Source organism: Mustelus asterias, chromosome 27 (genome assembly GCF_964213995.1).
Source record: "Mustelus asterias chromosome 27, sMusAst1.hap1.1, whole genome shotgun sequence".
Classification (NCBI taxonomy): domain Eukaryota; kingdom Metazoa; phylum Chordata; class Chondrichthyes; order Carcharhiniformes; family Triakidae; genus Mustelus; species Mustelus asterias.
The window spans coordinates 33,445,160-33,462,621 of NC_135827.1; the positions used below are offsets into that span (position 1 = coordinate 33,445,160).

General features: G+C 46.4%; 2 protein-coding genes across 2 annotated transcripts in view; one reads left to right on the forward strand and one right to left on the reverse strand.

Annotated features, from left to right (window-relative positions):
- c2cd2l (c2cd2 like) overlaps nt 1-17,462 on the forward strand; it is a 663,422-nt gene that overhangs the window by 347,631 nt on the left and 298,329 nt on the right. The window lies entirely within an intron of this gene.
- dscaml1 (Down syndrome cell adhesion molecule like 1) overlaps nt 1-17,462 on the reverse strand; it is a 601,890-nt gene that overhangs the window by 83,079 nt on the left and 501,349 nt on the right. Inside the window, exons 20-22 of the mRNA XM_078198958.1 lie at nt 8,495-8,648; nt 3,862-3,979; nt 918-1,081 (exon numbers count right to left, since the gene is read on the reverse strand). Coding sequence (XP_078055084.1) covers nt 918-1,081; nt 3,862-3,979; nt 8,495-8,648 — 436 coding nt within the window. The remainder of the gene's footprint in view (nt 1-917; nt 1,082-3,861; nt 3,980-8,494; nt 8,649-17,462) is intronic.

Consider the following 17,462-nt stretch of genomic DNA (forward strand, 5'->3'; position numbering starts at 1 on the left):
ACACTCTCATGCCTTTTCCCCGTAACCTTGGAAATTTGTTCCTCTTCGGATAATTATCCATTTCCCTTGTGAAGGAGATAATTGAACCTGCCTCCAGCACTGTCTCTGCGCATTCTAGATCCTAATCACTCATGGCTTAAACTGGCATCCAACTTTAGGGCCAATGGAAGCCGTCTCTACTCTGTCAACACTGTCTGTATCCTTCAAGTAACGATGGCTAACGTGGAGTCTTTGCTAATGAGTTATGGTCCCCAGAGAAAAGAACAACAATTTGACACCATTAATGTGGACAATGTTCAAGGTGCTTTTCAGGTGAAGGAGGAAAAAATAAAGAAGAGTAGTTACGAGGGATGGTGAAAGAAGAGGTTAGGAGAGGTGACCAAAAGCTTGGCCCAGAAAGATGAGTCAAGAGCACAGTGGCACAGTGGTTAGCACTGCTGTCTCACAGCGCCAGTGACCCAGGTTCAATTCTGGCCTTGGGTCACTGTCTGTGTGGAGTTTGCACATTCTCCCCATGTCTGCGAGTTTCTTCCGGGTGCTCCGGTTTCCTCCCACACTCCAAAGATGTGCGGGTTAGATTGATTGGTGATGCTAAATTGCCCCTTAGTGTCGGGGGATTAGGACGGTAAATATGTAGGGTTACGGGGATAGGACCTGGGTGGGATTGTTGTCGGTGCAGGCTTGATGGGCCAAATGATCTCCTTCTGCACTGTAAGTTCTATGATACTATGATAAGAGAAGGTTTCTAAAAATGAAAAGAGAAGGGAAGAAGTGGGGTAGTTTAGGGAGGCATTTCCAGGGAGCGTGGCTAAGAATGCCTGGAGCTTTTGCCCCCAATGGTTAGGCAAAGTGATAAATGCACAGTGTGGGAGAAATGAGCATCTTAACTCTGAGGTCACAGACAAACCTGGTCCTACCTTGCACCAAGAGGTTGACTATAATTGTGTCGAAGCCCCAGGTGTTTGTGGCTGTGCAGGTATAATACCCAGAATCCTCTGCTCTAACTGAGCGAAGAAACAGCGTCCCATTGTTGAAGATCATTCTGTGGCCGTCAACTTGCACTGGGATAGCGGAGTCCTCGCTGCAAATAACACAACCTTATCGTTAATCGTTGCACAATTATGTATTAAACATTTTAATTTGCTCCTTTCCAATTAGATTTCTGATTACAAGGCCACAATTAATTAATTGGCCGTTGCAACATTGTCTTAGTAGCTTTTCTGAAGTACAGATTATGCTCTGCTGTGCACCTGCATAGCCTCTCTTTTTTTTCTTCATTTTCACCCCCTTTGAACCAAGGGTTGGCAACTCTTCCTGGAGATTTCATTGCATGCCCTTTTGCCTTCACCTGTCCTGACCTCAAGCTTCTGCCATTGGTCATTCAACATGTCCATCTTTGTGATGCCCCACCTTCCCACGTCAATGGCCTAGTGGTATTATCGCTAGACTATTAATCCAGAAATTCAGCTAATGCTCTGGGGACATTCTGGGTTCAAATCCCGCCACGGCAGATGGTGGAATTTGAATTCAATGAAAAATATCTGGAATTGAGAATCTACTGATGACCATGAAACCATTGGTGATTGTTGGAAAACCCATCTGGTTCACTAATGTCCTTTAGGGAAGGAAATCTGCCGTCCTTATCCGGTCTGGCCTACATGTGACTTCAGAGCCACAGCAATGTGGTTGACTCTCAACTGCCCTCCAAGGGCAACTAAGGATGGGCAGTAAATGCTGGCCAGTCAGAGACGCCCATGTCCCACGAATGAATAAAAAAGAATTGGGAATTCAACGGGCTCCGGATTACTCAATTGGATGTCTCAGTCGCACAGCTTTTGTGTCCTCATCTTCAATAAACTCATAACTAAAGAAGTGACGACGCTCAAAGAAGAGGATAAAGAAAGTTTTATTTTATATTTTAATACCCTGATGATTTTTCGCCCTGCTTGGTCTGAGCAGTGGCCTGAAGACTAATCTTCGATTCCTGAAGACTCCAGACATGTATTACCCATCCCTGCAGCTCAATGCGAGAGGGCTGGCAACCTTATTTGTGGCAGGTGTCCGGGCTCGACTGTTACGGCTTGGGGCGTAAGTTCTGCTGACATTAGCTAAGGGATTCTGAAAGTGCTACCCTGAAACAAGTGCTTTGGAGATATGTGGAATATATGATTCTCTCTTTCTCTTTGTGTCAAAGTCTTCGACCTGCAGGACATCTTTGGTCAAGGCCAACATCTACCCCCATGACATGGTTGCGAACAGGATCTCAATATCTAGTGCAGTCACTGCTGCAAGCCCTGCAGGGCTGTGATGCACTGCACCATTATGTTAAAACAGCTACACTTTATCACAAGCCTTAAGAAAAGCCCAGAGTTAATCGTTTTTGAATACTTTTAACATTTCTATTCTCTCCATTCTATTCCCTTTTGTTACACCATTTACAATAAGTAGGTTCTGCCTCTATTCAGACTGCAAATTGAATGCTACCAAAGAGAGGTTAATATCTCAAACAATACTTTCAAGATATTCTGCTTGGTTGTTTTTGTGTGGGGGGGCTTTATTATTTGTCAAACTGCATTGCTGTCCTAGTCCTCATTATCATCCTTCTTCTCCCAATGTATACTGTTAGACATTGGAGCAGCAAACATCTCCATGGAAACTGCCAATGCTGCCAATAAGTCAGCCTAATTTGGATGGACCAAGAGTTTTGTTAGATTGTCTTTATTCCCAAAATGAGCTGTCTCACTGCACAGGCCGCCAGCGGTCATTCTGAATTAGGATCCTGCAAATCATCCCAATGGGGAGCAGTCCAGTGCCACACACCAGGTTTACAAAGAACCATAGAAAATAGGTGCAGGAGTAGGCCATTCAGCCCTTCGAGACTGCACCACCATTCGATATGACCATGGCTGATCATACACTTTCAGTATCTCACTCCCGCTTTCTCTCCATACCCCTTGGTCCCTTTAGCCACGAGGGCCACGTCCAGCTCCCTCTTGAACATATCTAACAAACTGGCCCCAACAACTTTCTGTGGTAGAGAATTCCACAGGTTCACAACTCTCTGAGCGAAGAAGTTCTTCCTCATCTCAGTCCTGAATGGCTTACCCCTTATTCTTAGACTGTGACCCCTAGTTCTGGACTTCCCCAACATTGGGAACATTCTTCCTGCATCTAGCCTGTCCAGTTAAACTTTAAACTTTAATGTATACTTCTGATATTATCCCATCTACTCTAAAGTCCAGGCCCCACTCCTCGGTTGCAGCCATTCTGAAGTTTACTGAAGCTCTCTGACATTTGGCTGAATCAATTGTTTGTCTTCAGAACACCCGCACCAACTAAGGATCATTCAATGTAAAATGTCCCTCTTGGAAAAAATGCTTGCGTGCAAAAAGGTTTAAATAGGTTTTCACAGTAAGGATCTGAATGTACCAACACTCTTCTTGATTTTTATTTCCTCTTGGGGTGTGGGCAACGGTGATAAAGTTATCATTTGTTGCCCATCCCTAACTGCCCTTGGGTTCCTCGGCCATTTCAGAGAGCAGTTAAGAGTCAACCTCATTGCTGTGGCTCTGGAGTCACAAGTAGGCCAAACCGGGTAAGGATGGCAGATTTCCTTCCCTAAAGGAGATTAATGAACCTGATGGGTTTTTACAACAATCACTGATAGTTTCACCATTTATCAATTGAATTTACATTCCACCAGCTGAGATTTGAACACACGTCCCCAGAGCATTCGACTACTAACCCAGTGGCATTATCACCACACCACCTATGCCTTGTTAAAACTGATGAGATGGACCGACAGCCAGAAGAGAGGGAATCACAGATAAAAAGTTACTGTCCTGCAGAGTAGATGTTTACCTGTCTTTTGTCCACTTGATGGTCGGTCCTGGGTCGCCCACAGCTCGACAAGGTAGAAACACATCTCTCATCCAAGGAGTGGTCACTGTCCCTCCGAATGCAATAATCTTTGCTGGAGCTAGAATACAAAACATTGATTCTTGAGGTATTCATCTCAACAGCATGCTGTACATAGCTCACAGTGCCTGGGGCACTGTACACATTGTAAGTACAGTGTATATAATTCATCGCGCCTTGCGCACAATATTCAGTGCAAATCATGAGGATAGTATATAACATAGGGAGGGATTTTCCGACCATGCGCACTTCAAGACCAGAAATTCCCATCTGAGGTCAACGGATCTTTAAATATTCCCGAAATTTTCTGTCCCGCTCGCCATGACTCCCAAGGCGGGTGGAACGAGAAAATTCCGCCCATGGTATGTCATTTCGTATTTGAAACAGAAAACCTCTGGGCCAATTCAGGGAAAACATCTGGAAACTTCAACTCTGATCATCTGAAACATGATGTGGAGTTGCCGGCGTTGGACTGGGGTAAACACAGTAAGAAGTCTCACAACACCAGGTTAAAGTCCAACAGGTTTATTTGGTAGCACGAGCTTTCGGAGTGCTGCCCCTTCATCAGGTGAGTGCAGGATTTGTTTCACAAACAGGGCATATAAAGACACAAACTCAACAAACTTGTGTCTTTATATGCCCTGTTTGTGAATAGTATTCCCACTCACCTGAAGAAGGGGCTTGGGGCTCCGAAAGCTTGTGTGGCTTTTGCTACCAAATAAACCTGTTAGACTTTAACCTGGTGTTGTTAAACTTCTTACTGTGTTTACCCCAGTCCAACGCCGGCATTTCCACATCATGACTACCGATATAAACCACAGCAAAATGAAAAATATCACAAACCTGAAAGAACAACTTAAAGAAATGGCAGCAGATGCATGTTTTGCCAGATTAGCAGCAGCAGAAACATTCTATTTTTTACCTGGAAATCCTTTATTCCCACTTCCCAGGTACTGACTGGGGTGTTGCTTCATAATCAGCAACAGCCCGCAGGTTACTTGGATTCTGCCACTGGGATATGGATAATGAGTGGCAAGAGATTAGTCATTCGGTCGAACACGAATCCGCCATCAATCAATATCTCCAATCCTGTAGCAGTAAACCTGGCTGGTTGCTCTCTCGGTTGTGCTGAGCCATGACGTGCAATTATGTGTCCCAATTAGCAGCCCAGCCCTGATCTGCTAACCCAGGACATGCCAGAGATTAAACACAAGACCTACCAAAGCTCACCAACGCCTCTAGTTTCTCAGGAGGCTAAGGAAACTTGGCATGCCCACTACGACTCGCAACAATGTTTACAGATGTATCATAGAAAGCATCCTTTCTGGGTGTATCACAGTTTGGTATGGCTCCTGCTCTGACAAGACCACAAGAAACTACAAAGGGTTATCAATGTAGCCCAGTCCATCAGGCAAACCATCCATTGAATCTGTCTACACTTGCCGCTGCCCCGGGAAAACAGCCAGCATAATCAAGGACCCCACGCACTCCGGACATTCTCTCTTCCACCTTCTTCCATCGAGAAATAGGTACAAAAGTCTGAGATCACGTACCAACCGACTCAAGAATAGCTTCTTCCCTGCTGCCATCAGGCTTTTGAATGGACCTACCTTATATAAATTGATCTTTCTCTACACCCTAGCTATGACTATATCACTACATTCTGCACCCTCACCTTTCCTTTTCCTCTATGTATTCTATGAACGGTATGCTTTGTCTGTATGGCATGCAAGAAACAATACTTTTCACTATTTTAAAATATGTGACAATAATAAATCAAATCCAGTTGGGCTTCATTAGTAGAAAAGTGCAGTACGACATTAGGTGGTGACTATGTCTCCTAGGTTGTCACCTGTGTTGCAACTAGTACTTCCAGTATACTAGGTTAATTCAGAAATTACACTGCTCTCGGACGTGGCCGGCACAGTGGCACAGTGGTTAGCACTGCTGCCTCATGGTGCCAGGGACCCAGGTTCAATTCTATTTGTCTGTCTGCGTGGAGTTTGCACGTTATCCCCGTGTCTGCGTGGGTTTCCTTTGAGTGTTCCGGTTTCCTCACACACGCCAAAGATGAGCAGGTTAGGTGGATTGGCCGCGTTAAATTGCCCCTTAGTGTCCCAAGGTGTGTGTAGGTTAGGGAATTAGTGGGGTAAATGCGTGGGGTTATGGGGATAGGGTGGGGGGGTGGTGGGCCTGGTGAGGTACTCTGTCGGAGAGTCGGTGCGGACTTGATGGGCCAAATGGCCTCCTTCTGCACTGTAGGGATTAGACCATAAGACCATAAGACATAGGAGCAGAATTAGGCCACTCAGCCCATCGGGTCTGCTCCGCCATTGAATCATGGCTGATATTTTTCTCATCCCCATTCTCCTGCCTTTTCCCCATAACCCCTGATCCCCTTATTAATCAAGAACCTATCTATTTCTGTCTTAAAAACACTCAATGACCCGGCCTCCACAGCCTTCTGCAGCAAAGAGTTCCACAGATTCACCACTCTCTGGCTGAAGAAATTCCTCCCCATCTCTGTTTAAAGGATCATCCCTTTAGCCTGAGGTTGTGTCCTCTGGTTCTAGTTTTTCCTACTTGTGGAAACATCCTCTCCATGTCCACTCTATCCAGGCCTCACAGAATCCTGTAAATTTCAATAAGATCCCCCCATCCTTCTAAACTCCAACAAGTACAGACCCAGAGTCCTCAACCGTTCCTCATACGACAAGCTCTTCATTCTGGGGATCATACTTGTGAACCTCCTCTGGACCTTTCCAAAGCTAGCACATCCTTCCTTAGATATGGGGCCCAAAACTGCTCACAATACTCCAAATGGGTTCTGACCAGAGCCTTAAGCAGCCTCAGAAGTACATCCCTGCTATTGTTCTATTGTTCTATATCCTCGATCAGCTTCCCCGATATGAATGGTGTAGATTTGCTAGTTAACAGCACCTTCCTTCAGTGACGAGCCAAGGACGTGAGGAACTCATCGGATCGTGGGACACGTATGTTTGCAAACAGTTATTGCTGACTAAAATATCTTACCCAGCCCCCACACACCAAGGACAGGCAGGCTTCAAAGGTGAAGCAAATCTCTGTTGTTGCCTTGGTACCAACTAACAAGCATCAATTCCTCTTAATGAAGCACTGAGTTCGAGAGGCAGAAAGGGGGGAATTAGGGGCATTACTTACTATGTTATCATTTACCAGATAGGAGAGCTTGACCCACTGGGTTAATAACACCTGTACAGCAGAACAAACTGACAATGCCTTTCAACATAAGAGTAACTGTAAGACTGAGTGATCGCATATGAAATGAGACATTGAGAAAAATATATACAAAAGGACATCTACGTTTAAAAAAACCCACAAGGACAGGAAAAGGAACACAGCTTTCACAGCATTAATCTTATCATTTTCTTCAGAGAGTGGCACAAAGCAAAATATCCCGGATGAAACAGCCAAGTTAACACACCACCTAGAAGTTGCCCTCTCAGCCACACACCAGCCTGACTTGGAACTATATCGGCCGTTGCTTCAGTGCCGCTGGGTCAAAATCCTGGAACACCCTCCCTAACAGCCCGGTGGGTGTACCTACACCACACGGTCTGCAGCGGGTTCAAGAAGGCAGCTCACCACCACCTTCTCAAGGGCATTTAGCAATGGACAATAAATGCTGGCATGGGGCCAGAGATGCCCACATCCCGTGAATGAATAAACAAACATTCGTGGGGTAGGACCTTCTGATAAAGTAGTTTCGATCTTTCTGTTTTCAAAACAAACACTTTTGTTAGCTTGCTATTGATCCTTCACATGTTGCTGCCAGGGTCATAGAAATATCATTCACTGGCACGGTTGAGTGTGCTTGGGTGGCATTTCATGTTTTCCAGTGGTCTTAAGGTGGCCAAGTGAGGGGATTGCAAGGGAGTTCTTTTCGATTGAATCCCCACCCAGTACAAAGTTACCATCAGGTTGACACTTCTTTCCCCGGCTGTGTTGCTTAACCCCCTCTTTAGCAAGAAACATGCCCCATTTGTGGGGAGCAGGGCATGGAATTGTAGGAAATGGCTCAAGATATTAATATTTCTCCTATTCTAAACAGAGGCTGAATGCCAGACACTCAGACTGAATTCACCTGTTCCACCCAAGTAGCACTACACAGGGGCGGCATGGTGGCACAGTGGTTAGCACCCGGGTTCGATTCCTGGCTTGGGTCACTGTGCGGAGTTTACACGTTCTCCCCATGTCTGCGTGGCTTTCCTTCGGGTGCTCCGGTTTCCTCCCACAGTCCAGAGATGTATGGGTTAGGTGGATTGGCCATGATAAATTGACCCTTAGTGTCAGGGACACTAGCTCGGGTAAATGACGGGGATTGCGGGTATAGAGCCTGGGTGGGACTGTGGTTGGTGCAGACTCAATGGGCCGAATGGTCTCCTTCTGTACTGAAGGATTCTATGATTATACTTACCACCTCTGAATTTAGTCTTATACTGCTTCTGAGAATGTGGAATACAGGTGTCCCAAAAAGACAGGGAACAAAAACAAAAGGAGTGGAAATACAATATGGACAAGATAAATGTTGACATACCCTTTGCCGCTGGCTCACCGGTGACTTTATGGCTAACATTTCCTCGGCCGGCCGATGTGACTGCCGCTACCCACAGCAGGTACTGTTGCCTGCGGTTCAGGTTTGGGATTCGGTAGTACAGGGTCTCCGGGGAAGCTTCGTATTCACTGGGAGCCTGTAAAGGGGGAGAAACAATCGGGTTCAGTGTGAAGCAACAGCACTGGGTAATGGTGAAATACAGACAGGCCAAGGCTCTTGGGGGGAAGTTGCACAGAGATTTGCGCATCTATCCTCTCGGTGCCGAGCTCCCACAACCCGCTAATTGGACAGTCACAGTGCCTTCTCAAGTATTCAGAGGTTGCCGGTCTGAATCTTCTCTGTAAATTTGCCAACTGCATTTGAGGTGGTTTTATAGAGTCATAGAGGTTTATAACATGGAAACAGGCCCTTTGGCCCAACTTGCCCATGCCGCCCTTTTTTTAAACCCCTAAGCTAGTCCCAACTGCCTGCATTTGGCCCATATCCCTCTATACCCAACTTACCCATGTAACTGTCTAAATGCTTTTTAAAAGACAAAATTGTACCTGCCTCTACTACTACCTCTGGCAGCTTGTTCCAGACACTCACCACCCTCTGTGTGAAAAAATTGCCCCTCTGGACCCTTTTGTATCTCTCCCCTCTCACCTTAAACCTATGCCCTCTAGTTTTAGACTCCCCTACCTTTGGGAATAGATATTGACTATCTAGCTGATCTATGCCCCCCATTATTTTATAGACCTCTATAAGATCACCTCTCAGCCTTCTACGCTCCAGAGAAAAAAGTCCCAGTCCATCCAGCCTCTCCTTATAACTCAAACCATCAAGTCCCGGTAGCTTCTAGTAAGTTTTTTCTGTGCTCTTTCTAGCTTAATAATATCCTTTCTATAATCGGGTGACCAGAACTGTACACAGTATCCCAAGTGTGGCCTTATCAATGTCTTGTCCAACTTCAACAAGACGTCCCAACTCCTGTATTCAATGTTCTGACCGATGAAACCAAGCATGCTGAATGACTTCTTCATCACTCTGTCCACCTGTAACTCCACTTTCAAGGAGTTATGAATATGTACCCCTAGATCTCTTTGTTCTGTAACTCTCCCCAATGCCCTACCATTAACTGAGTAAGTCCTGCCCTGGTTCAATCTACCAAAATGCTGAGCACTGAGTTTTCTGAGCACAGATACAGCAGTGAAGGTGCCTTTGCTAACAACAACCTGCATTTATATAGCATCTCAGTGTAGTAAATCGGCCCAAGGTGCTTCAGAGCAGCATTTTCAATCATTTGACACTGAGTCACACATGGAGATATTAAGACAGGTAACCAAAACCTCAGGTAGGTAAAAGAACAGGAGACAGGCAAAGAGATCGGTTGAGGAAGAGGAATCTTCTAGGTAACTGAAGGCATGGCTGCCAATGGGGGAGCGCTGGAAATGGGGCAAGAGCCCCATGAGGCAAGATCAAGGCAAGAGCCTTGATCTGGAGGAATTAGAGTCTATGGAGGCTTGCAAGGCTGAAGGAATTTACGAGGATGGAGTGGGAGTGACACCTTTGTGGAACACAAGGATGGGAAGTCTAAAGTTCAGGCATTGCCAGACTGGGTGTCAATTTAAGTCACTGAACAAAGAACAAAGAACAGTACAGCACAGGAAACAGGCCCTTCGGCCCTCCAAGCCTGTGCCGCTCCTTGGTCCAACTAGACCAATCGTTTGTATCCCTCCATTCCCAGGCTGCTCATGTGACTATCCAGGTAAGTCTTAAACGATGTCAGCGTGCCTGCCTCCACCACCCTACTTGGCAGCGCATTCCAGGCCCCCACCACCCTCTGTGTAAAAAACGTCCCTCTGATGTCTGAGTTATACTGAGTAAAAGAGTGATGGGTGAAGAAGGGCTTTGTGTGAATTAGGATAGGGGGAGGCTGAGTATCAGATGAGCGCAAGTTTAGGAAGGGTGCAAAGTGAGGAGCTGACGAAGAAAGAATTGTCTCTGTACGAATGTCTTGTTGGGTTTGCTTTGTAAGAGCTGTAGTCCCATAATAACTGAACCTCCAAGTGGGATTTTCCATCCTGCACCACGGTGTGTTTTCCAGTGGTGGAAGCAGCTCACGATTGGCCAGCTGCAGGATCTTCCGGTCCCACTGATGTCAATGGCCTGTTGTGTTGTTCACCAGTTGCGCTGCCGGGGGATCCTGCCACCAGGGATCGCCATCAGCGGGACTGGAAGATCCCACCAGCGGGAATGACCAGAAAATTCAGCCCCCATTTGTCTCAGCCGGATTGAGAAAGGGCCACTAGAATAGAATCATAGAATCTACAGTGCAGAAGGAGGCCATTCGGCCCAATGAGTCTGCACTGACAACAATCCCACCCAGGCTCTATCCCCATAACCCCACATATTTACCCTACTAATCTCCCTGACATCCCCCTAACACTAAGGAGCAATTTAGCATGGCCAGTCAACCTAACCCGCACATCTTTGGGCTGTGGGAGGAAACGGGAGCACCCGGAGGAAACCCATGCAGACATGGGGAGAACGCGCAAACTCCACGCAGTCAGCCAAGGCTGGAATTGAAACCGGGTCCCTGTCGCTGTGAGGCAGCAGTGTTAAGCGCTGTGCTGCTGTGTCGCCCACTGTCTTCACAAAGAAACAGTGGGTCATGTGTCTTTTGATTTGCTGGAGGAACAACACCATCATTTTCAACAAGCTCTCAATAGGAGGAATGACGCAATTCATGTAATCATGCTGTGCATTTCCAACAGATGAAAGGGGCACCAATCATCTTGAATGGCTCCTTAAAATACTATCGAGAAATTCGCTGCTTTTTGGCATGATTACCTGAAAGGTTTTTTCCACTGGAAACCCAGCAAAGTTTTCTTAAACTTTGAAGTTCCTTCATTTTTTGTGTGCGTGTATAACAGGCCAATGATTGCGGTTTCCATCCCAAGGAGGTTCCTTGATACCTTTGAGGAGGAACTTCTTCACACAAAGGGTTTTGAATCTGTGGAATTCCCTGCCCAGTAAAGCAGTTGAGGCTACCTCATTAAATGTTTTTAAGGCAAGGATAGGTAGATATTTGAACAGTAAAGGAATTAAGGGTTATGGTGAGCGGGTGGAGCTGAGTCCATGAAAAGATCAGCCATGATCTTATTGAATGGCGCAGCAGGCTCGAGGAACCAGATGGCCTACTCCTGCTCCTAGTTCTTATGTTCTTATGTTTTTTTCTCATTGGTAATGTTTTTTTCTTCTGATACCAGGATGGAGCCGCTTAGCTTTCCCAGGCTAGTCATATGAGGTGTTTAATGGCCATAAAGTGAGATGCAGGCTGGACTTTGTTACCTAGGCCTCATGTATTCACAGCCAATATAGTTCTGCCTTTTGGAAATGTTCTGCATGTGGGGAGGGTGAATGCTGACGGTACATAAATCTTCTGGATAAAGTAACAAAGCTGGTGGAAAAAGTAAGAGTTCGAAGGGTTCTATTGCCAAGATCTCTGAAGTCATAGAAGTCATAGTCATAGAAACCCTACAGTGCAGAAGGAGGCCATTCGGCCCATCGAGTCTGCACCGACCACAATCCCACCCAGGCCCTACCCCCATATATTTACCCGCTAATCCCTCTAACCTACACATCTCAGGACGCTAAGGGGCAATTTTTAGCATGGCCAATCAACCTAACTCACACATCTTTGGACTGTGGGAGGAAACCGGAGCACCCGGAGGAAACCCACGCAGACACGAGGAGAATGTGCAAACTCCACACAGACAGTGACCTAAGCCGGGAATCGAACCCAGGTCCCTGGAGCTGTGAAGCAGCAGTGCTAACCACTGTGCTACCGTGCCGCCCTAGGTTTGAAGGCTGAAGGTTTGTGATGAGCGATGTGAAGTGATATCGAGAAGAAACTGGGGCTTGATCAGGAATATCCCAGATCTAATAGAATCAGAGAATAGATACAGCGCAGAGGATGCCATTCAGCCAACGATGTCTCTGCTGACTCTCTGAAGGAGTATTTCTCTCTTTTCAGATTGCGATCCAATTCCCTTCTGAATACCATGACTGAACCTGCCTCAACCACACTGACAGGCATGGTGGCACAGTGATTAGCACTGCTGCCTCACAGCTCCAGGGACCCGGGTTCGATTCCCGGCTTGGGTCACTATTTGTGCAGAGTCTGGATGTTCTCCCCGTGTCTGCATGGGTTTCCTCCGGGTGCTCCAGTTTCCTCCCACAGTCCGAAAGGCGTGCTGGTTAGGTGCATTGGCCATGCTAAATTCTCCCTCAGTGTACCCGAACAGGCGCCGGAGTGTAGCAACCAGGGGGATTTTCACAGTACCTTCATTGCAGTGTTAATGTAAGCCTACTTGTGGTCATAATGATAAAACTTTGAGGCAGTGCATTCCACAATTGAACCACTCGCTGTGTTAAAAAAGCTTTCCTTGTGTCACCATTACTTATTTTACCAATTACCTCAAATCTGTGTCCTCTCATTCTCAGTCCTTCCACCAATGGGAACACTTTCTCCCCACCTACTCCGTCCAGGCCCTTCATGGTTTTGCATACCACTATTACATCTCCTTTCAACTTTCTCTTCTCCAAACAGAACGATCCTAACTTCTCCAATCTTCCTACGTAACTGAAGTTCCTCATTCCTGGAACCATTCTTGTGAATCTTTCCTGCACTCTCTCTGATGCCTACATATCCTTTCTAAAGTATGGTGACCTGAACTGGTGTCCATCGGGAGCCTTCAACTCAGCCTTTAACTCACTTCCCTGGTGAGTTGGTTATGCGGCCCTTTAATGAACGCCTTTTGGAAGTCTATGTACATCACATCAACAGCAATTCTCTCATCGACCTTGTCTGTCACCTCACCAATAAACTCAAATTAAACACGATCTTTGCTCAACAAATGTGTGTTTGCTTTCCTTCATTAAAACCATTAGCGTTGTCCCGACTTTCTTCCCCTCTAATTTTCCTGGATTTTATTTATTTGTCTTTTTTATTCATTTATGGGATGTGGGTGTCGCTGGCTGGGCCAGCATTTATTGCCCATCCCTGAGGGCATAAGATTGCTGTGGCTCTGGAGTCACATGTAGGCCAGACCAGGTAAGGATGGCAGATTTCCTTCCCTAAAGGACATTCATGAACCAGATAGATTTTTGCAACAATCGATAATGGTTTTGTGGCCATCATTAGACTTTTAATTCCAGATTTTTATTGAATTCAAATTTCATCATCTCTGCTGTGGTGGGATTTGAACGCGGGTCCTCAGAGCATTGCCTTGGATCTCTGGATTATTAGTCCAGTGACAATACCACTACGCCATTGCCTCCCCTAGCTTTCTTACCTGTCTTAGAAACTCACATGATTTTCAGGCAGGGGGGGAGAGTGGATATATTGCAATGCGCAGGCCATCGCAGTCGTGTGGGACAGGCTGAGTGGACCAGTCGGCCCTTGCCTCTACGTCACAGTCATACATTTGTCAATCATAGGATCCCTCCAGTGCAGAAGAAGGCCATTCGGCCCATCGAATCTGCACCGACCACAATCCCACCCAGGCCCTATACCCGTAACCCCATGTATTTACCCTTCTAATCCCCTAACACTAAGGAGCAATTTAGCTTGGCCAATCCACCTAACCTGCACATCTTTGGAGTGTGGGAGGAAACCGGAGCACCCGGAGGAAACCCACGCAGACACGGGGAGAATGTGCAAACTCCACAACAGTCACCCGAGCTGGGTCCCTGGCGCTGTGAGGCAGCAGAGCCAGCCACTGTGCCACTGTGCTGTCCTCTGTGCCACTGCTTTGGAATGAGTGGAGGAGATCAGCAACTATATCATCAATTCCTTTTTCCCTGATTCCCCACCAAGCGCAATACTGGTGCCCTCATGGCTGTAGCAGCAAAAGCTGGACAGTGGAATCCAAGACCACACTCATAAACCCTGCGCGGGAAGAGAGAAACCAGGATGCAAGCAAGAGGGAGTGAGATTTATCTTTGCAAAACTTCTGGAGGCAACATCCAAAAGGCCGGCGCATCAAGTTTAATCAAAAATATGAGCACCATATCATCCTCATTAGTCTAATAGAGAATGTACGTTTTGGAGCGTTGCCAGCTACATGCCTATCATTCCATCAATTTTGGCTTCAGGTTCACAAAGGGGCCTCAAAAGAAACTAACAAAAAAACACAGTTGAGTTCTTCAGTAATCTGAAAGCTCAACCCTCCACTCCAGCGACAAAGAGACAGGAGGTCGACAAATTACTACTTATCAAAAGCCCTGCTTCAAATTCATTTCAATATCTGAGCCGTGTGTTGCCATGGAGATGTAATCTGCTCATCAAAGTAGTTGCTTAAAACCATGGGGATCTGATACCGTTATTTTCAGGCGTGTTGTCAAAGCTGCCTTGAAAAATCTACAATAACATTGGGGACAATAACTGGTAATTTCAGAGAGAGTACATTACAGCATTACCCTTCCTTCCCCCCCCCCGCCCCCCCTCCGCCTCTCCACCATCACTTTTGACCTCCAGTCACAATAGAATTTTAGATGCTAATGCCTCGGAAAGGAAAGTATGTACGGGACTGACTCAAGTCATCGAATGCGCAGATACCGACCATTCTTTCACAGCAGGGACACTGCAGTTTGCAACGTTCAATGGGCTTGTTGTTTCACGGTCTGCATAGCTCCTGAATGAAGATCTGGTGCAGCTGAGCTTGTGAGCTGGAGGATGATTGTATTAAGGATGTCCCTTGACAGTATACCGCGCCAAGCAACGGCGGGTGATGGGATTTGGGCTTGCAATTTTCTACTAAGCTGAATCCTTGTCAAAGGGGGAAGGCCAATGAGGTGGACGGACCCTCCAGCATTGTCCTGGGTTCTGCAGGAATTGAAGCTTAACTTGCAGGACACTACGACGAAGAATTCTGGAGCTAAACCATCGGGGCATTGAAAGAAACGAAATGTGTATTTACCATTTTAATTGAAGCCTTTCACTGATTTGATATAAAATACTGGGGATCCCAGAAAGTAGAAGCAGTAAAAATAGGGAAATAAGAATGTTGGTCTGGACTGTTTCTTCCTCAAGGGATTTAAACTGGGAGGGAAGGGAGCATTGACTGATAATCAAAGCTCATCCTATCAGGTGTCATGGGGGGGGAATTTTCCTGTCCCGACTGCCAGCGGGTGGGGGTCGGACCATGCAAAGGTCTGTTGATCTTGGGTGGGATTTTCCGGTTTTGGGGCGGGCGCAGTCGTAAAATCCCGACCTAGGAGTCTCTTCTCTTTCCATCGGCAACATGGAGGACACGTTGAGGAACCAACGGCGAGAGTGTTGGTGGGGCGAGGTGGGTGGGTTGGTGGGGTGGGGGGGTTTTTAAGGGACAGGGCGATTTGAGCTGGATGGTCATGTGACAAATCCTCCAGGAATTCGTCCATCTGGAGTTGGCAACTTGAAGGCAACAACATTGGGAAGAATCGGGTTTTCTCCTGATAACTTGGAATCCCATAGAATCCCTACAGTGCAGAAGGAGGCCATTTGGCCCATCGAGTCTGCACCGACCACAATCCCATCCAGGCCCTATCCCCATAACCCCACTTATCCACCCTGCTAGTCCCCCTGACACTAAGGGGCAATTTAGCACGGCAAATCAACCTAACCCGCACGTTTTTGGACTGTGGAAGGAAACCGGGAGCACCCGGAGGAAACCCATGCAGACATGGGGAGAATGTGCCAACTCCACACAGACAGTCACCCAAGGCTGGGTTTGACCCCAGGTCCCTGGCGCTGTGCGGCAGCAGTGCTAACCACTGTGCCACCAACCTGCCTGGGTCACATCCAGTTATTCGGGCAAACAGCAACACAGTAGCACAGACCCAGAAGAGATTTGGCAATTCCCCCTTTTAGTGTGAGGATTGGGTACACAATGGGAGATGGTTTAGCGGAATATTTGTTTTAAAAAAAACACTTCAACCTTTTATATTGCCACTGTTGAATGTTGTTGACAATCTGCCTCTTGCCAACATTTTTAAGCTATTGTATAAATTCCATTTTCCAGACAAACTGAGTCCCTTTAACATCTCTATTTCATTGTATCACACGGCAGGTCCCTGGTGCCATCAGAAGAAATGAAGCAGAGAGCAATCCAAACCATTTATCAATTTCATTGTACTTCTCTGAATTTTAATTTTCTTTGTCAGTGTAAGTGGTGATGTTTCTGGACAAGGATCTAGGAAATGCTGTTGCAAATCTAACCAGTTATAAAAACCTAGAATTAATTATCTGGCATTGGTAATTGGCGAGTGTTTGTAAGAACACAATGGGTTCACAAATGTTGGTTAGGGAAGGAAACCCACTGTCCTTACCCAGTCTGGCCCGCATGTGAGATTCCAGTGTCCAACACCAATGTGGCTGACTGGCCTGCGTTCTGAAGTTGTCTAGCAAGTCATTCAGTTGTATCAGAGAAACTGAGGATGGGTCTTGCCAGCAATACCCACATGTCAAGGATGAATAAAATAGCTCATGCCTCTGTCCGTGTGGCTGCGAAACACCACTCTCGTGTTGCACATGGATAATGTGCCAGAGGTGCTGAGAGAAATATGTTTTAGTGAGGAGCTGAAGGAAATCAGCATTAGGAGGGAAATGGTTTTGAGGGAATTGATGGGATTGGAGGTGGATAAATCCCCAGGTCCTGACAATCTTCATTCCAGAGTACTTAAGGAAATGGCCCTAGAAATAGAAGATCCATTGATGGTTATTTTCCAAAATTCTTTGGACTCTGGAATAGTTCCTACAGATTGGAGGGTAGCTAATGTAAGCCCACTATTCAAAAAGGGAGGGAAAGAGAAAACAGGGAACTATAGACCAGTGAGCCTAACGTCGGTACTGGAGAAGTTGCCAGAGTCCATTATCAAGGATTTCATAACTTGACATTTGGAAGGCAGTGGTATAATCAGACAA